This window comes from Lagopus leucura, unplaced genomic scaffold (assembly GCF_019238085.1).
Source record: "Lagopus leucura isolate 7727_CA_CO unplaced genomic scaffold, USGS_WTPT01 Super-Scaffold_100012, whole genome shotgun sequence".
In the NCBI taxonomy this organism is placed as follows: Eukaryota; Metazoa; Chordata; class Aves; order Galliformes; family Phasianidae; genus Lagopus; species Lagopus leucura.
The window spans coordinates 3,890,511-3,911,116 of NW_024962267.1; the positions used below are offsets into that span (position 1 = coordinate 3,890,511).

The 20,606-nt window shown below is 38.2% G+C and overlaps 1 protein-coding gene across 9 annotated transcripts in view; it reads right to left on the bottom strand.

Moving 5' to 3' along the window:
• Positions 1–20,606, bottom strand: part of TLK1 (tousled like kinase 1) — an 80,469-nt gene that overhangs the window by 50,339 nt on the left and 9,524 nt on the right. For 8 of the 9 annotated variants that reach the window (XR_006179586.1, XR_006179583.1, XR_006179584.1 and 5 more), the window contains 2 exons: positions 5,531–5,649; positions 1,986–2,057 (listed from right to left, as the gene is read on the bottom strand). Coding sequence is in view for 1 of the 9 variants with exons in the window: in XM_042874515.1 (XP_042730449.1) it covers positions 1,986–2,057; positions 5,531–5,649 (191 nt within the window). In the remaining 8 variants the exon portion in view is untranslated. Of the gene's footprint in view, positions 1–1,985; positions 2,058–5,530; positions 5,650–14,734; positions 14,810–20,606 lie in introns of those variants that run through there. The other variant, XR_006179590.1, reaches the window with a different exon arrangement.

The window sequence follows — 20,606 nt, forward strand, 5'->3', positions numbered from 1 at the left end:
GCACAATGAATGAGTTGATAGTTTTGCATAAGTGCTTTTCTCTAAATCCTATCCCTTCCAAAGCTTTACAGCTACAGCAAACAAATACAGCGACGCTGTTTTCCTCAGCAGCGCATTATAAATTCCAATTAGATCAAACCTTCAGTTACTTCTGAAATTACATTTATAATGAGGGTTTTGTATTAATGGGAACTGAAGCAACTCAACAGCTACAAGCAAGCAGAGCAAAACATTTAAGTAGCTAATCAAACTGGACAAATCAAGCCACAGACAAAGCTTTTCTCCTTTAAATAATTCATTATCCACAGAGAATAGAAAATACTAGTTGTAATTAAAAGAATATATTTGTAACCAAAACAAGGAGGAGCAATCCACTTGAACAAGGGATGGTGGAAGAAGGCCAAAATACTGAAAACCTATCAGAAGCACCTATTCACAGACTGAGGTAGCCAATTCAGCTTAACTACAAGCAGCTAATACGTACTCAAATTATGCTCCACAGCAATAAAACATTTCATAAAATAGTAACAACATATAAGCTTAAAAAGAAGCTGAAACACAGGTCTAGATATTAAGTTCAAATTGCCAGTTAACATTTATTGCTTGCAATGCTTGTTTCAAGTTATTCTGCAGATCCAAGTTTAATTTGTAAAGTATCTCTTCAAACTATTATTCAATTATGCTGCCCTCTTCTTGGTGCATCTGGCAGAGAAAAAAAAAGACTACAATTCTTATAGTTGTATTTGCTGAGATGCACTGTGAAAGCAAAAATGAAATATAAAATAAAAAACAAAAATGGTTTTGGGGGAAGCTTGCCCTGTTTTGAAAACTAAGTGAGAATGACATTTTTTTCTTCCTAATTTAGCAATGAAAAACCCAGTATGATTAACGCACCACTACAATGTGCTAAGAAACTGAGATTGTTGCTACAAATCCATTTCAATGATTTTGAGAATTGCATTCCTACTTTTTTTTTCTTTTGATACCTGCTTACCATACAGCAGCTTTTTCTCACAACATCAAAATATGCTGCTGCTTTCCTTATGAATAAGTCTTTGCACTTCTATTCTACATTCTACTACAGAAATTCCCTATTATGAAAATTTAAATGTCAAACTATTAAAAAAAAAAAGAGAGAGAGAAAGAGAGAAAGATCTTGTTTCTAGTACTATGATTTAAAGTGTACTTCCTGTAAGATTACAGCATATAAGAAACCAGATAATATTTTAAGAACTAAACTCTGAAAACTTATTAACATACTTGGCATTACAATTATAATTTAATTTCAGCAAATACAACTGCCAACTTCTGAATATGGGTCAAGCAACCATATTTCATTATTCAATGTCATTAAGATTGAACTTTCAGAAAACAGAAGAAACCTGGAACACTGAATTGCTCTGTGTAGGGACCATTTAAAAAATGGAAGCATTTCTATTTTAGAATCCAAGTAACAGAATATATATATTATCCCTATCCAGAAACATGGCTTGAGGTTAAAACACGTGCAGAGACTGAAGAATTGGAGCGAACTATCAGATTTACATGCCTTAGAAAAACCATCCTGCTTCTGCATCTCATGTGTCCAAGTGTAACATGACATTCTTCTACACCAAATATTACAGGCATATTTTCAAAGACACAGTTAAACATTAATCAACATTTGTGTTGATGAAAGCCTTACTGTTTATTAGAAAAAAGTTAAGAAATTATTTAAACATTTTCAACTGTTTTTCCTCATGGCATGACTATATAGGTAATGCCTATAGTCCGGAAGAATATGAAGAAAGATAGTAAATAAAAGCTAGTCTCATGACCAGAAAAACCCCAAAGAATGGGACATAGTCATGTATGCTTTCTCTTATTTAGCTTTTTTGTATTTTGCTTTAAAAGCTCCTACATAAAGCAAAGCAGAGTAGAAAATAAATTATGACATGCTAGCATTGAAGCTTTGAGGTATTAATGAATCTGCCTAGCATACTTACCTCTGATTCTTTATCACTTAAAGATCCCAAGCTTCCAAAACTGTGGTTCGAACTTTCATTATTTGTTGAGGCCTAGCAAGACAAATACAATAGTTATGTATTACGAACAGATCTGTTAAGTACCTCACTGTTGTTAAGTATTACATATAAATAGTAGGGCATTACTATCACAGTTGTAACTATTAACAATGATCAAATTTTATGCCGACGAACTATGGATTCCCTGTGATTTGCAATGGGGATAAGAAATTTGACGGTTATGTGTTTTGATGTAGTGCAATCAATTCTGTATTTTAATTTCTTCTGAGACAAGCAAAGCCTTGGAACATTCAAAATCTTATTTGCGAATAGCAAAAGATCCAAGGAAGAGCCTTATAAGGTGATTCTACAGAATGGACTTATACATTCTATATTGCTCAAAGTGTTAGAGACTTAACAATTTTCAAAAGAGGCTCTTACTTTCTCTTAAGTCAGACACTAGGCTATTGCAATTGTTTTTAAAATTCATTCAACAAAAGAAAAGAACGACTTATTGACAATATTACTGTATATTCTTACAACAAATCACATCCCCCAGAACAACAAATTCAGACTACTGGAGAGGAAAAAAAAAAAGAAGAAAAAAAAGGAAACTCTAATAGTTTCAAATTATAATATTTCTATAGAAATGTTCCACAGCTGATTTTTTCAGAGATCTTTTGAACAGAGAGTGGCAACAAGGACATTTTATTGAAAGAGTCTGCTCCATTCACACAAGAAGTGTTAACATGAGGTTTGTTTTTTGTTTTTTGGTTTAATTAAAAGAAAAATTTTGTACTGCTGAATTATTCTCTTCTCCAATAGAAAGGCAGAACAAACGCTCTGAAGGAAAGCAACAACTTAAGGCAAATACTTGCTTCAAAGCATTCAATTCCAGCATTGCATCAGCTTACAATACAGATCTGTGACATCTCCTGGAATAACTAGATCACGTCTGAATTAAGATTTCTAGAGAAATGCAATTAAACCCACAAAATTTCAACGTGTGTTTTCCCCCAAAATAGTTTCTGGTTTAAAAATGCCTTGTTGTGCCTTGTGACTCTTCAGTAGGTCGTCATCGGGGTCAGAACAATAATCTCAGTAATCTACACTCATGTATTCACTACTGCTTACTGAAAAAGCTTGAAGATGCTGGACTTTACCTCCTCCACAGCTGAAGAACAATTCAGCATATAGGCCTTCCAAATAATAATCTCAATAAACAAGACTCCATTTCAATTTAATTACTAGAAGAATAAAGTCCTAGCATGTTTTCGAAAAATAATCTGCATGCATCTGTGTGCTGCAGCCTCTGCACTGTCTTGCTAGATTATGAAAATGAGAATTCAGTGAGTGGAATCAGGTATGTATGCGAAGAGGTATTCTCATTTTTGCCTTCCAAGTACATCTCCTTCTTCCAGTTACCTCTGGGCATCAGATCAAAAAGCTTGTGTCATTTTTTAAATAAAAATCAGATAAGCTTCTCATAATGTCCACCAACAAGACTACAGACTATATAAAAAAATAAATTAAAAAAAAAATAAAATTCCAAGCAGCCCAGATACACTGAGTGGTAAGAAATGAGTTCAAGATATAAAAGAAAAACCAACAAAACTGACAGAATTGCCACTTCACTAATGGTGGGATAAACTGCAGTTGATATTGGTATTCCCCTCCATATTCCCATAAGCAGGGAAATAAACATATATTGCAAGGTGCATTGCAGATCATTTGTAGAGTATATCTAGTCAAGTTAAGAAGAACAAAATCTGCTAGGTGAGGATTTGCATCCATCTGAAAACTACAGTGATAGTGGTATCTTTTACAAGCAACTATCAAAGCATTTAGTAGTATTAAAAAACTTTATCTAGCTATCCATTTGCAAAACAATTGGATGAGATTCATCTATCTTTTCAAATAGTTCTAGGACTGTGCCAAGGACTAGAAATTTGTGTTTCATATAGTAGAGAGAAAAAGGAAATTAGCTGGCTTTTTTTTGTTCTTGTTGGTTTTGGCTTTTTTTTGCTGTTGTTGCTTTTCCCTAGCTAACGACCTCAGAAAGTGGAACGTAATTTAGGTAAAAATGAAATCAGTTGAACAACAAGCAACTAAAAAAAGTCTTGGAGAGATTTATTGGATTGATGAGAAGCAACTCACAGGGAGTTAAGTTTAAAGAAAGAGAACCCCAAGAAACTTGATAATTGATTTCAAATAAAATGCATTAAACACAGTAGTAGACAGATTCTGAGGAAGAAAGACTGACAATACTACAACGAACCAAAAAAGCTGTATAAAAAATAATAGAAGAAAAATTACATGAACTCAAAAGAAGGGAGAGCTAGTCATTAAAAAGGACAAAAAGTCATCTGAATTTTAAGTAATTACTTGAGCAATTATAATGAGTTAATAAATTAGGAAGTAAGTTGTTACAGGAAAGTAACAAAAATGAACCAGAATTACTGACTTTTCCCTCAATCTTCTTTTAATTACAAGAGTAAAGCATACATCTTTTGTAGGCACACTTCAAAGACAACTAAATAAGAAGAGAAGACAGCAGTGCATCAGTTACATTGTACCAATTCAATCTGATTTCCTTCATCAACCTCTGCTATCAGGTAGTATTCTACTGTGTAATACAGACTGGTAATAAAAACATCAAACATTAAAGGGAAAGTGCTAATAAAGCTTGCACAGAAATTTTAAAATAAAAGAGCATTACACAGAGCTTGGAAACCGAATTCCCAAATATTTTAGCAATGAGTGAAATCAGATTAAGAATTAGTAAAGATGTTAAAAAATAACTAAATTTATTTGGTGAAGTACTTCCAAATACTCAAAACCAAAATGGAGTATCATCTAGGCAACAGTACTGCAGAAATTAGTCTTGGAAACTGACATAAACTTGAATGGGATTTGTAATAAAAGCAAACTTATTTGGTAAATATATTAACTAAAGGTTAATATACAATATATAGAAGGTAATTAAGCCATAGTAGTTGACGTTCATAAGGTCTTCCCTGAACTGCTGCATCTTGGTTTTGATACTAGAGGACAGACTGCACAAATTCTACAATCAAAATACATAAAATTGATGTAGGCGTCTCAAAAAGTTGAAATAATTGGGTTTTGCTAATACAGATAAAAAATGTTCAAACAAGAAAACAATTAATTTTGAAAACAGAGGTCCGTGTGTCTATCTCAAGCATTAGTTAAGTAGTTGGCTATCTACAGAAGGAATAGCTCCTTTTAAATACTGGGAATAACTTTCAGTGCTGATCACATGAACACAAAACCACAAAAGAGCCTGTATAATACTATACTTCAGGGTTTTTAAGAACAATTAAACATGTGAATGGTTCAGGATAAAGAAGTCTATCTCAAATCAAAATAAGTGACTAATAATAATTTTCTTGAGACTCTCTTCCATTCCAATCCTTTACCAGTAAATAGCACAGGCAATGTAAAATAGACAATACAAAATACTGTTTCAAAAATGGAAGATCTGGATAACTGTTCTTAGTACTTACTTTAGCTCCAACACTGCAACTTCCAGTACTCCCAGTGCTGCCACTTACTACTCCTGTAAATCTTGCCTCTAACAATTCTTGTCTTCTTGGGTCCAGGCTATGAAGCTCATCCATTGCTCCTAAACAAACAAATAAATAAATTCATTATATTCTCTAAATTACAGTAGAATATTTTACAAGTAAACCAAATATGCCACTGATCTACACACAAAAAAAAGAAAGAAAAATCTGTACTCTCAAACTGTCAACATTTCACCATCTGTTATTTAATAACAAATTAACACTAATTCTAGACATTTTGAGGAAACTTCCCTGTATCAGAATACCCCTGTCAGTTCTAGAGAAAACTAAAATCTATTAGAGGCACGTAAGAGTCATGGAGCCTACAGCGTATGATACACGAACCAGTTGATTATTAATAGATAAAAAAACAAGCAATGGGAGCAAAACACTCTTCAGCATAAAACCTTCAATTCAGCAAGGCTCTTGTTCTCAGTATTATTTCAATTATTTAAGATATCAACATATTGATATGCTAGACAAGTAAAAATCATAGGAAAAATGAAAATGAGGTCATGGGCTATAGTAAACATCATGTAAAAGGGAATACAGTATTACTGGAAGGGCAAAGAATCAAGAAACAGGATCAGCTATATGAAAGGAGCCAGGAGTAGCAGAGTCCTTTGCACAGGTGGTGCCTCCTACAGACAGGGGGTAAAGCAACGCCCCTGGCATCAGCAGAAGAAAGAAGGTGGAGGGGAATGGATGAACAAAAGGAGTTTCTGATGCACCCAGATGAGCTCAGCAGTTCAGCTACAATAGTAGACTGCAGCCTGATGTGTAGCCTTCTTATTTGTATTTAAATCACTTACGACTCTTTAATCAGTCTCAAAGATCATCTAGACAAACACCCTTCTGTATTTAAACAAATTGTGTTCTTTGTTTTTATCTCTTCAACTACTCGAACATTCAATTTATCTCCAAATTGGAAACAGTTCAGTTGCTTTATCTTAAATAAGTTATTTAATACCAAAGTCCTTATGCACTATTTAAAAGACATATCCCTCAAGCACCATGCAAAATGATACAGCCTCATTTTTTCAACTAAGATACAGCATATCAAGCCTGTACTTTTCAGTCACACAGGACAACATACATTGTCAGAAAAGTAGTTCTGTAAGGACAGGAAGTAATATTGATGTATATTCCAGTGATACTATTAAAAAAAAAACAGGTTTGAATTTTCTTTTCATGAAAACTAGTTTGCAATATTTGAGTGTCCGTATGGACTTTCACCAAGTATCTTTCGCCCAGTATCCTGACAAGCAAGGCATCAGCAGAGCTCTACTCACTGTTAACAGAACACAAGAGGCAGATTATTACGACCCCTGGCTATCTCAGCAACCTCTGGCATTCAAAAACCAGATAGACCTACCACCCTCTACACACTGGCTACTGCAAGCCATGCAGCTCAGACTCCTGGCATGGAAAGTCCTGCCTCAGTCACTCTGTTAATTCAAGCTGCTTGAGTCTTAGCAGCAGTGTATGCCTTGCTCCAGTGGGAAGGCCAGTGGCAGGAATGAGAGTACCAGCACTCCTTCACACCAGGCAAAGAACAGTCAGAAAGGAGACATGTGGAAAACTTGCTGGTAGAATCTTCCTTTGACAAAACCGAGGCACAAGTGGCTGGCACAGCACGCCAGGTTCTGGTTCGTGAAGTGGGGAGCCCCATAGGGAGCTGGAGGCCTTTTCCAACACTGCAAGAATGCAGGACTGGTTTCAAATTGCAGTTGGCTTATCATCTGCAGTCATAACACTGCTCCTGAAATGGGCCAGCAGAAGTTCCTCTAATTTCCATGTGTTTTAGACTAAACTCTCAGGGGAAATGATTGCCTTACTATGTGCACACACGGTGCCAAACATTCAGGAATACTCTTTAAAATTCTTGCTTTCCATAATCTTCTTGTGCACTGCTTCCAATGTTTTCAGAAACAAAGTGCACACTTCCTCGTTTACACAAAAATACTCCTCAAATTTACACACTGGGCAATTAGGCCTTTCTTAAAGCAGATCTATACACCATATCCTTGCTACCACGTACATAATATATACCTCAATGGGGAAGTACTCTTTAGTAAGAGCGTAAGAAACTGAACAAGTTCAAGTGGCCATTGTCTCACTTCGTAACAGTAGAAGTGTTCAAGTGTTGGCCATTCTGAAACAATCAATTTTAGCATGAAGCAATCCACTTACTGAAGCAGGACTAGCAATACTCAATATTCCTACTTGCTAACCACTGCCCGTAACAGTTCAGAGCTTACCTAAATTTACCAATGTAAGTCGAGCATACCACACGCATACTGCAGAAACGGATACTACAATACCCAGTATTGCTTATTTTAGGAAACATGGGGAAGCAAGAATCCCTATGGATAGTTAAGGCTCACTGGAAATGGTACAGGGTACAACTGGTACACAGGTTTTGGTATCGTTTATTTATTATGTGCCTAAATACTACTGCACTGAAGAGATCAACACTCCTGGGCCACTCTACCCGTTAGGAGAGTAATTGAGCGGGCAGGTGGGTATTTCCCCACACAGATGAAGTACGACTTTTCATTTTTTTCTGTTCCATTTTTGAAGTCCACACATGCTAATGAATGCACTATATTCTCTTCATTATCACTGCTGCAGTTTCACTTTTCTTTTGCATTTTAATGTCCAGAACCACAGAGCACCACACAATGAACACGTACACTCCATCATCCATGTGATAAGAAGGACAAGTCAGGAAAGCTGAAGTCAAGCTTTCTCTCAACACAAAGCAAATCCTAGACGTCTACCAAACTGCCTCCCTCAGTTAAGACAGACTTCCACATGCAGCTGTTTTTTCAAGAAAATAACGTTCTCTGTATTTCTTCAGCTCACAGCCCTAGTGTATGGGAACCATTGAGTCACCACCTGAAGCACTGATTGAGCACCTGGGGAAACGACCTGGTCAGGCCAAGGAGCACAAGTGAAGGCAATTCAGCTGTGTGACCAGAAGGGGTGGAGCCTGGCTGCACTTCTCTTAGGCCTCATTTAAGGGCTGACTGCCACTAGGAAAGGATTTCTTTCTGGAGGTCCCTCCTTGTTAGAGCTTTCCCCTACAAATCTAGAATCTTCTGATACAGGTAAGCAATCTTTTCCCCTTCCCTTATAGCACTTTGCTATCATGCTCCTTCTGTCATTACACCTCTGGTGAAACACCTTTTTCCATCATATTAATCTGTCCAATTGCTCCACCAAGGCTCCTGCTTTTAAAGGCAACTTCAGAGTGCTAACGGTGCAGGACAAAGACTATTTTTTTTTTTTTTAAATAAACATCAGATTTTATAAATTCAATTGCTGTTCACAAGATAAACTAAATTTACAGTTTTAAAAATACACTCCGACTAGCTGAGCTAGTTTCATTCCTATTACAGAAATTCAATTCACCAATTCAAAGGGCATGCAATCACATCATAGAAGTGCTTCACTGAGGCACATTTATGATGCTAAATGAAGAAATGGCACTGCTACAAACGTTGCCATTTAGGCATCCACTACCTTTCACAGAAAATGTCTCTGAGATTACCCGATCCTCACTATGAGCTCTAAAAACTTACTTTTCTTGTAACCACTCTACAAAGCCTCTTTTTTTCATTTCTAAAAATTAAAATAACCAACACTACGTAGCTGCTGTATTTTCTTTTATTTTGGTGGGGGTGGCAGAACCATCTGAGTTTATCTTTCAGAACTGCACACAGTCTCTAACACAAAAGTCCCAGCACGTTATCCTGCAAAGGATGTAGGAGTGAAACTTCTGAGAATTTGTTTTACAAGGGGTTATATAAAAAGTTCTAAATTCAGAGAAATAACTTACAGGGTTTTTCTCAGGGCATTCAGTATCCTCAGTCATACTGTATTTCTACCTTATCAAAACAGGTGTGTAAGGAATCAGAGAATTCTCCATAGTCATTTGAATTGTTTGGTGAGCAGAAAACAATGAAGTGCAACAACACTTGTAAACCAGCCCTCGTGTAGCAGAGCGCTGGCTGCTGTCTTAGCCTCCTGTAAACAGAACCTTTTGGGACACATGCATGCTGTGATCTCCACCTTGAACAGTGCTAGATTACAGAGCTGCACACTCAAAGGTCTTGACAGATCAGACATGTTTTTTACTAAGTATGGAATCGAGCCCCAAGCTTCAATCTTTATTTTCAACTCTCTTGTTACTCTGAGTGCAGTTTTGTTAGCTGGCAGTCAGTTACAGTTTCCAGATGAAGAAAGATCAACAGCTTCACACATTGTCAGTTTTCAATGATGAAGATAAAGTTCACTATGCAGAAGCCAGATTCTTCTGAGAGCAACCTTCATGATCAGGCTGAGGTCTGCTCCCCCGAATTCAGAGACAGCACTGACCGCCTTTCGCTTAGGTGAAAGGTACAGCGGTTTGGTTGAGTTCCTTCAGCAGACCTCTACACATATAGCTTTATAGTTTAACTGCACAACAAAATACTTCAACACAAAGCCTTATCTACTTAATGCTAGTGGTGGCAATGGTGATGAGGAGACAGTTGGACTAGATGATCTTGTAGGTCGTTTCCAACCTTGTGATTCTATGATTCTGTTGAAGACCAGAGCTCAACAATTAACCGAAATGTAAACAGAATATCTTAATATGCTCCAAGTAGACACTGAAGTGTTATGGGAATACATGTGGTATGTGGTGTGAGAACTACACTTTTTTTTTTTAAACACATCACATTAATACTGATTATATTACCAGCACATATTCTCTTCACTGACAGAAGCATGCTTTTGATCAGTAAATCTATATAATATCAATTTAAAAGGAAGTGGAAAACAAGAAAGGTTCAATTTCAAATGGTGAGAATAATAGTCTGGGAAGCAGGCTTTTGATTTAAAAAAAAAAAAAAAAAAATTCCTATAGATGTATCAAACAATCTCTTAAAGCTATGAACAGCAAGCTTCCTGTATAGAAGGCATCAGTTAACAGAACTGCCTTGCAATTCTGAAAGGCTTTAAGTTAACTATTTTAGTTTGGAGCATCCCAAAAATGTATTTAACCTACTGTGATGATGCTATGATAGTTCAACTTCTTAACAATCAAGTGTGAGAACTCATTGCACATGTGTACTGGCAGACAATTAAAACTTCAATGTATCAGATGCAAAACATACTACAGATTTTAAAATCCTTAAGCAGTCCTGCAAAAATTGTCATATGCCTAATTCTCTTGTAAATCCACCAACAAGAAGATACATCCTCTTTCTGTGTGCATCTGCATGTATTTCCCTTGCATATCATTTGGGAAATAAAAAACATAAAATTATGAACTCAGCTTCTTTCTTCTCTCTCCTGAAAGCCTTCCTTACTTCAGAACCAGTCAGGAAGACTTTTTCATTCTGCAGGTAAATAAGGTAAGCAAGCTACTGCTCCTGTCTCCAACATAACAAAGTATGTGGTACAGAGGCAAGCTAATAGTCACATCGATCAAATTCTCCTCTTCTTAATAATAACACTTCCTATTTATTACAGCTTATGCTTTATGTCTCAATACCTTATTAAACCAATGGGGAACAAAGCTACTCACAACAGTCAGTGAAGGAACATGGCTTTAAAATACAAGTCTAAGCATGTGAAAAAGACAAATCAGAATACAGTAAAAGCATTAAATCGTATGGAATTAATGCAAATTTCTTCATTTCAATATTAGAAAAATACCTGTACTGGTTAAAAGATAACATTTGGGTTGTGTAATTGAGAAACAAATCCAAAAAACCACAAAGCTGACCTGTATTGCTAAACCTTTCTTTGGCAGCATTTTTTGAGGGAATCGCAGAAAACAGTAACAGAAACAGCCTTGAAAGCTTCTAACATGCTTGGAAAACAAGTTGCAGTGCTAGCATGATGGCATTAAGCCAACCAGCAGTAATCTGGGAAGGAAGAATTCAATTCCAAGATACCAGCAAAAGCACAGCCCACCCCTTTGATGAGCTCTGAAGTGCATCACCACCAAGGACACAGTACTGAGGCTACAGGAGTCGAAGTGCTCCCTTCCAAGCTAAACCAGCAGATAACAGGACAAACAGCAAAAAATAAGCTGACATTTAAAACAAAACAATCCCAAACTATATATGCCCAAACAATATGCGTATATATTACATATATATAGCTATATATCCAAAAATCTACAGCCACAGTTACCAAGACTTCAAGCTTGCAGCCCTTTCAAAACACTTAAGAACAGCTACAGATTACTCATGACCACACATACAACCTGGAAATTCCAATGAAGAGGACTAGCTTCTTTTATGGTAGCTCCTACTACAACCTCCACACAGGTGACATGAAAAACTAGAGTACTACATTTGACTTTAAAACCTTTATCGTAGGTGAAGTCAAATGGTAGCAGTACATCAAGTAGGAAAGGGAAAAAATACTAGAAAATCCTAATGCTCAAGTGAAACTAGCTGTTCGAAAAGACTGCAAGTGATAGGAAATTCCTAATGAGAGACATATCTTAAGCCCAAGGTCAGGAAAAAAAACAGATTCCATTTCATTAATCAAGAGTGATGCTAAATGAATAGTGAAAACACAGCATTTCTCAGTCCCCGAGCTGGTAACATCAAAGGACACAACAGGGAATGCAGGGAAAACTGTATTTTTTTTACTCAAGTTAGCTCCTAAATTTAGGCAGTTCTGTTTCCCACAAACACACCTAACCACAAAGAATAACAACTGGAAGATATTGCTGAATTCTGTGTTTTGATCCAAAAAGATAAGGCCACAACGTTGCTTATGAATTATTTTTGTATTTTTTAATAGTATTCTTAGAGGCACTGCTTGGAAATGCGACTAGAATTCAAATTGACGCATTTGTTGTTATTTCTTCCCCCCTCTTATTCCTTTATGTACTTACAGTAAACTCAAAACAAATTTCAGACCTCTATTTACAGCCTAGCCCTTCACCTAGCCATAAGGTTTTTGAACTACCCAGGTATTTTACAACTTAGATAATGTCCAAAAGAATGGACATCAGAATGCAATGTAAGTGAAAGACAACTACTGCTGCTACTGGAGAGGGGGTGCTAAAGAGAGGGAGAATATTTTGCTTTGGTAAATGCTGCAGAATTAGAAGGCAGACAGATCAGACCTCTGTCTATGTAAAACATGGAGGTAGGAAAAAAAATACAATGGGCAAATTTTGGCTTAGAAGAACGTAGCAAATGTGATTTGTAAAATTCATTTCCAGAGAACTTTTACAAAAGATTACAGTTGTGTGATTGCTGATGCATCCTTATTAAAATACAATGTAAAGAAAACAATGCTTTTCTGATGGGGAGGAAAAAAAATGTGCCAAAACTTCTGACTGATTTCCCATGAAATAAGGACCTGAAGAGGTCAGGCTGTTGGGTTACCTGCATTCTAAAATTCAATGCTAATTCTCCTCATGCTGAAACAATGGGAAAATCTTCTGTGTCTTTCTCCCTCTCCCCATAAGATGCAGTCCATTTATTTTCGGGAGTCCCTTGCAGTCTTTTTTTCAAATGACTGTAGATCATTATTATTTTTTTTTTTTTAATGCTGTCTAAAGATTATTCATTTCACTTTTTTCAACAGCTCAACAGTCCAGAAATATGATCCAAAACAGAGAAGAGCCGCCTGGTGGATTGATAAGTTATTTTCTGCAAATTATTCTACAGAAAAATAACAGAAGTCAATTTTTTAATGCTAGAAAAGAAATCTAATGATCTTCAGGCTCCATCTATAGACTGTCAGTTTTTAGATTTCAATTACCTGGCCAACAACTTGGAAAGGAAAAGTGAATTGTGGAGAAACATGCTCCTGAGTGAACCTCCACTAATGTCTTAAAGAAGGAATTATGAACAAGCCACCTGATCCCATTCCAACTCAGCGAGGAAGCATATGCAGGTAACAATCTAAGATTCTGTCATTCTTCCCACCTCTCATATAGGTAATCTATCCTAGAGATCTCTTGGCTATTACGTGCCACATCAGATGGCTGTAGGCAGCTGAAGCAGAGATGGATTTACAAGTTGCCTACCAAAGCTTTCATTTTGGACATAAACCAATAAGACATGCTCATGTGCGTGGGTATGTGCCACAGGGACAGAAACTTAGCATGGCTCATGCAAATCTCAGGGAATGATTCATACACTTGAGAGGACAATAGCTCCCCTAGGATCTATTCTACTGTCAGTGGGGCTGAACTGGGCATGCAACCATGTCCAAGGCATGTCAGTGATTCCTCATTTCTGACAAGTCCCTCTGGTCCTACTGAATTGACCTCATGAGCAACACACTGGCCTCCTGAAGCAACCAAGAGTTCTTATTTCTAAGTGATAACATCTTCCCTACGTACTGTATAGAATAACTGCGCTTCTCTTTAGTGACACAGGCAAGAATCTACTGCACTTTCGTAATCATAATCTACTCGAGGTGCAGCACAGTACCAACAGAAGATAAGGACAAATGCAGCCAACAGAAATACTTGAAAAATGAAAAACAACTCATGGAGCATCTTCAAAAATCACGTTCCAGACCTGAGATGAAACATGGAGCACATCTATGACATCTTTCAAGATTGGAGCCTGCCTAATAATTGATGGTGCTGATGGGTTTGAAAGCTACCAGATCTTTTTGTAATATTCACTGAAACAATCACATGCCATGTCTCATTCCAGTCCTGTTCATTATTTGAAGATAAGATTCAACATTTAATTTGGCATGAGTCCTTACAACAAGTAAGTTTTTAGCCACACTTTTTCTAATTTTTCTTACAGGAATTCTTAACGGAATAGGTTTTTCCCATTTCATCTCTGAAATTACTGTCATTACATTCACAGTGTTTCTCCCCATATTAACGACAGCAATTGTCAAGTATAAAATAATTAGTAAAGATAAGACACAGCATCAACATTGAATACTGTACCTACCTACCTGTTTACCAAGCATCTAACAAAATTCCACGAGCACCACATACAGGAAGCATGAGCATAGCAAGTAGCACTATGAGCAACAACCACTACAAGGTCCTCAGTCCTCTGAATAATGTTTAGCTCAATGAACAAAGGGGGGAAGAAAAGACCACTGAAAAACTGTACAGTATATTATGAGAATCTTGAAATCCTTTACCTTGGAATGGGCACCCCGCAACAGCAATAACGAGGCTACATTTTGAAATTGGTACCACTGTATCTTCTTTCCTCCATGCTCCTTAACTAGAGAAAAACCGAGTTCAACAGATCAGGTCAAGGGTATAGCAACAGAAATACCTGCTGTGCCCAAACTGCAGAACAGTTCACTTGGACAAAGAATCCCCCACATCCAAGATCCCTCCCCATGCCCAGTAAACTCAAAAACAACACTGAGCTAGGGAAGAGCTGAGCATACTTCCCATGCTGAAATCTAGAATTGCAGGGTCTTTTCCCACCAAGGTCCTCTTCTATCAATCAAAACAGCCACAACAGAACATACTCCGCAGGAGAAGTATTAACAGTGAATAATAACCCTTTTGACCATATCCTACTTACAAAAACTTAACTCTGAACTCACAAAATTAAGAGCTTAAATAATAAAGCATTTGCTAAAAACAGATTTCCTGAGTTGTGGACTACAAAGCTGTATGCAGAAAGAGTTTGACAAAAAACTCTGTACATTTGCAAACTAGACTGGTGATATTCTGAGCACATTCTTCAAAGGAAATGATATTCATTCCTTTAAAACCTGTTAATTATTTGATTATGAGTAATAAATTTTGCCACGTTTTTTAAATCTAGATTACTCATCTGCAATTGTTCTTTGGATTATTCTCAATTACCAAAAGTGATCAAAGAGTAGGTTTTGATTTGGCAGAAAGATTTCCATGGCTTTCCAACACCATCAATTTACAGCATTTAATGATGAACTGGCAGAGCCTGTGTGTATCAATGAAACAAGTAGGTTTGTTAACACTCTTCCCTGGTAACTCTCCATTGCAAACATCTGAAGAAAGCCATACTTGAGAGCATGATAAGTGACTATCTATTCTTGCTAACTATACCACTACTTAAGCATTTAGTCCATTTAGAACAATGGTCAAATACCAATAAAGACACATATCTTCAATAAAATCTTTTTAATTACACCATCTGATCTGAACATCTCCTTTAGTGACAGAATAATCAGAAGAACCAAGTACTCATTTGAAGTGTTTTTAATAAAGTTTCCTTTAAGACCACTTCTAGGATTGGCAGCAACTGGGTAGCCAATCAATATATCCTCCTGATGTTTCTTGTCATCTCTGATCACTATAACCAGTGACTACATGACTGTAATGCTATCTAAAGTCTATTAAGCCTTAAACCATCATTTCTTCCATTTTCAGGAGAAAGCTGCCTGAAACCTAGACACACATCATAACTGTAAGGTCAAGAGCAGTAACTTTCCTTGACAACAACATTTTGGTTAAGGAAAAGCTGCATTAAATACACTGTATCTATGACTGTATTCTATCAAGTTAATAGAAAGACTCTGACAGTGCTACTCGAGGTTTGTGGTGCTTGAGTTTTTTCATTTGTTTGTTTTTAGGTATTCTAGACATGTGTAATGAATCAAGTAGAAATAAAAAGGTCCACTTAGTGCCCTGAAGAATAAAGCAGTGTTACTGCATTGCACTGTATAGTATGTCAGTAAACAAATATACGATATATAAACTAAGTTTATGCACACAGTTCCTCAAAAAGGGAAAGTCTATTTGCATTTTACAGAAAGCAACAAAGGTCTTGGCCAAAGTTACAGTAAGACACCTGTGACAGCAACACTAGAAGACTGTATTCCTAGGTAGCACACATCTGCCTTCAACACAACATGATGTCAGACGAGAGAAAAAATAACAATGCCTAGGCCAAACACATGCAGGTGACACGCTGCCTGCCTATCTCTACCCTTTTCATCTCTGCAGAGGAATCTGCAGCAATTACTGCTGCTTCCAGACAGCTCTATAAAAGGCATGCAGACAGAAAGAGAGAAGCAGAATTTGCCCTTTTCAGCTTTATTCACTGCAAAAACACATGCTCCCTGTCCCCTCTGGGAAACAGCAAGTAGGGAGAAGCATGCCTGAAGTTTATGGGTCACTTCTTGGCAACACTGACTAACAGGTCACAGGGTAACACGAGTTTTGTGATACTCTAAAAAAGTGCATCACACCCTTACAAAAGCTCCCCTTTCCATCCCTCTCTACTTCCGTGCTGAAAAGCACTAAAAGCCCAGAGCAATCACAAAGAAGAAACATCCACCTAAAGAAACACCAGAAAGTATGGCCAATTTCATTTGCTGCACTCAGTTACAAGGAAACAAACCAGGAGCCCTATACGCCTGAGCCCACGAAATGGCTGTTCTGCAAGAATTTAAAATGGCACAGGCCTTTTGTACATATCAAAAACAAACAGCAGCTTCTGCTATCTAAGGAAAGAGTGAATAGGAAGTTAAAAGCGGAGGTCACCTACCAAGGAAGCAGGAAGGAGAGCAGTGCCCCCCACCCACCGGGTTTTTCTGCTTCTCTCACTTGGAAAAAGTAAACCATGAAGGAACAAACAAGTTGTATACCTTTTTTCCCAAATAGATTTGTCCAGAAGTTATCTATAGAGTAAAAAAAAACAAAACAACTTCCTGAAAAAATGCAGCTTATTTTCCTCAGTGACAACGCCAGTCATTTGGTATCTGAAAGCCGTACCTGCAGCAGTAGGAGCACGCTGCAGTTGTTAATTCCCCCAACTTCCTAATCGCCTTACTTCCGCAGCTCCCACCGCCGCCCCTGCCTGTCTGATCTCCCAGGCCTCTCGGGAGCAGACACCCAGCTCTGTGGGGTGGGGGTAACCGCAGCTCGCAGCACCCAGGCCCAGCCTGCACGCCACAGCCCAGCTGTGCCGCACGGCGAGCAACATGCTGATCAGGAGAAATGAAAAGGAAGCCTTGAGTCTTTCACATTGTTAGCAATCTATTCCTTTCCTTTCTTTCCTAACACGGTGATCAGCTGCAACTTCAATCCATTTATACTAATAGAAGAGACTACAATTTCACATCACATCTACAAAAAATAGATACTTATTTATACATAATCACACCTCTAAGACTGAAGGGAGACAGTCAACTCATCTCTGACTGTAACCTCAAAGCTCATCAACCATTTTGGCTTTCCAGCTACACCATTTTAAGTAAAAAGGTATTGACCTCAAAACATCATTAACACTGCCTATTTATTTTTCCTTCTCAAAATAGCCACCCAGCACACACAGCATGTAAAACACCAGAAACGGAAACAAAATTTACACTTAAGAGTTTTCAGAAGCTCGCCGAGAGAGCAGCACGACACCGGGCAGCGCGTGCAGCCATGATCCCGTCCCTGTGCTGAGTAGGGCCACGCTAATTGCGTGACTGATCGCTTGTCTCTTGTAGGCACCCTGTCTGGAGGCTAGGTGGTGCTCGAAGAATCAGGCAACTACATCTGCTCCTCCTGAGCGGCTACCCAACCAGCAGCTTCCAGCTGATAAAATACAAGCTCTGCCGCCTGAGGCACTTCGCCAGAGCTCCTTTTAGGAAGCACTGCCTCAGAACGCAGCTCCAAGTAAATCAGTTACACACACACACCTGATATAGCACTGACTACACTTACATTTTCCTATGCAGCATTCTCCCTCTCTACAGATAGGAAGAAAAGTAAGACTTCTATGAAATCACAGATGAGTAGGTGAAAAATCAAAAGGAAAAAATACATTTTAATTTTTTATTCAGCACTCATCCAGTTCATAAAGAAATATCATAAGTAATCATCCACCAAAAATCTGGCTTTAGACTTGCTCAGCATCATCATTAAAGAAATCTGCATTACAGCTGTTTCTCCTATCCAGTACTCACTGCCTAATTTTAAACCAACTTTCCTTCTGCTATACTATCACTTTCATTCAAGTTTTAGAATAAAACAGACTCTCATTCTTTTCCTTTCCTGAGGACAGTCCATCCTGCTCACTGAACAAAGAATGGACAAAGCCTGCGATTACCTGGATTAGGTTTTGTAAAATCATTACAGTTCAGAGCAACCAGGAATGAGAAAACAGCAGCCCAATGTCTTAGGCACTGCAAATGATATACAAATGTATACATATGTGTACATAGATATGTTCAACATATATCAGTAAAAACATGTGCAATTAACACCTATATTGTAGAAAGACCTGGAAACACAGCTGCATGGTATCTGGAGCACCGCAGAACTAACAACAGTTATTTTAAAGGATAACATGGCTCCTGTGAACCACTGCCATTAAGAACAACTGTGATCCAAGCTCTCATTCCCAAACAAGAGACAAAGGAGGAGTTTTCCTTCCCAGAGTTCAGGCAACAAGGGAGAACCATGGAACTCCTTGTATGGCAGAAGCGAGTTTCACAGAGTCTTAATGCTTACAAATGGCTTGATAGTGATCAACCACTAAGTGTCAACCATTTACTCCTGATGGCAAATTTGGATGCCTTCTGCCCAGCATATGGCTAACCTTATTGGTTACACGATCCTGACTTTGGGAATAGCTAAGCACCAAGTTAAATGCACAGAGGGTGTTTTTAAAAAGCAAACCATACATAGTCCTAAATTTGCAGTGGGCTTGGAGAGGAGCCTCAGAGCCTTGCCAGGTTCACTCTCCATCCCAAGCAAGCCCAGAGTCTGTGCAAGTGGGCAGAGGTGCAGGTAGGCACCCTGGGGTGCCCCTCACCTATGTGAGCAAGCTACCTCAGAGCAAAAAGACAACTGAAATGCAAGATCTAGCAAAAGTAAATCAATCAAAACACATCAGGAATGAGAAAATTCTGCCAGGTGCAGTTCACAAGCAGAAAGGCACACAAGTGAGTGGCAGTCCCAGCAGTGGGGCTGGGCATGGAATGCTGCTTGCCTACGCACAGGGCATGCACACAACAAACCCACACACAGGCAAATTTCTACATATGTGGTAGCACATCTGACATAAACGACTATATACTACATACTATGTAGGTTTCAGCACAATTTCAAAAAAGTCCACTTAAATCTCCTGTGAAATGAACTTAAATTCTTCATAGTTAGTCACAATACGTATTCATCTAGTTACCTGAGTCACTAATTCACTGCTTTCATTTCCTACTTTCACATAACAAAATATTTTCCTGAGTACTAAAAGCTAACATTATTCATCATGCTGATGATTATTTATCAAATGAGACAACTCATACCATAAATGTTTTGTTTTTGACAGATAGCTATTTTATTGCATTTTTGGCTGCAACAAAACAGATTCAGTGACTCAGTGGACATAACAAACAGCAACTGCAATGACCTGCCTTAACCTGAAGTCTAAAAAACCTGAGGAATTCCCATTACTAAAGACTGAAATACCAATAAAATCTGTTTTTGACAAAAAAACAAACCTTCAGTTCGACCTCTATATAATCCTAACACTGGATTCCATCTTTTGCTTGCTGTCAGGGTGCAGAGAAACTGGCAGCACAGCCTTGCAGCAGTGTACCCTCATGCGGGTCATGGCCCAACACTGGGCATGGCAATGCCGCCCCTTCCCCACTCCAAAGGCAGCATTCCCTCAGCAAACCAACTGCAGGCAGCAGCTACTCCTCAGCCGCCCAGTAATGGGGCAGGCAAAGGCTGAGCAAGGGGCTGTGAGCAGGAAGAGGAAAAATGAAGTTAAGAGACGCAGAGAGGAAGCAGAGAAGCAGGATGGCAAGGGAGGTCATGCCTGTGGACAGGCACCAGTCAGAAGGGGAACCTGTGGTGGGAAGGCAGCCCTGGGCACATGGCTCAGAAAGTGCACAGCCTGCCCCAGGAGCGAGAAGGGGAGCCCACACAGCAACTGGCACTGCTGCCCCACAGCCACGTCCCTTACAAAGCAAGGAATGCAAAGGTGCGAGATCAACAGCAACAACAAAGCTTACACCTTCTTTTCTTTTCTTTTCTTTTCTTTTCTTTTCTTTTCTTTTCTTTTCTTTT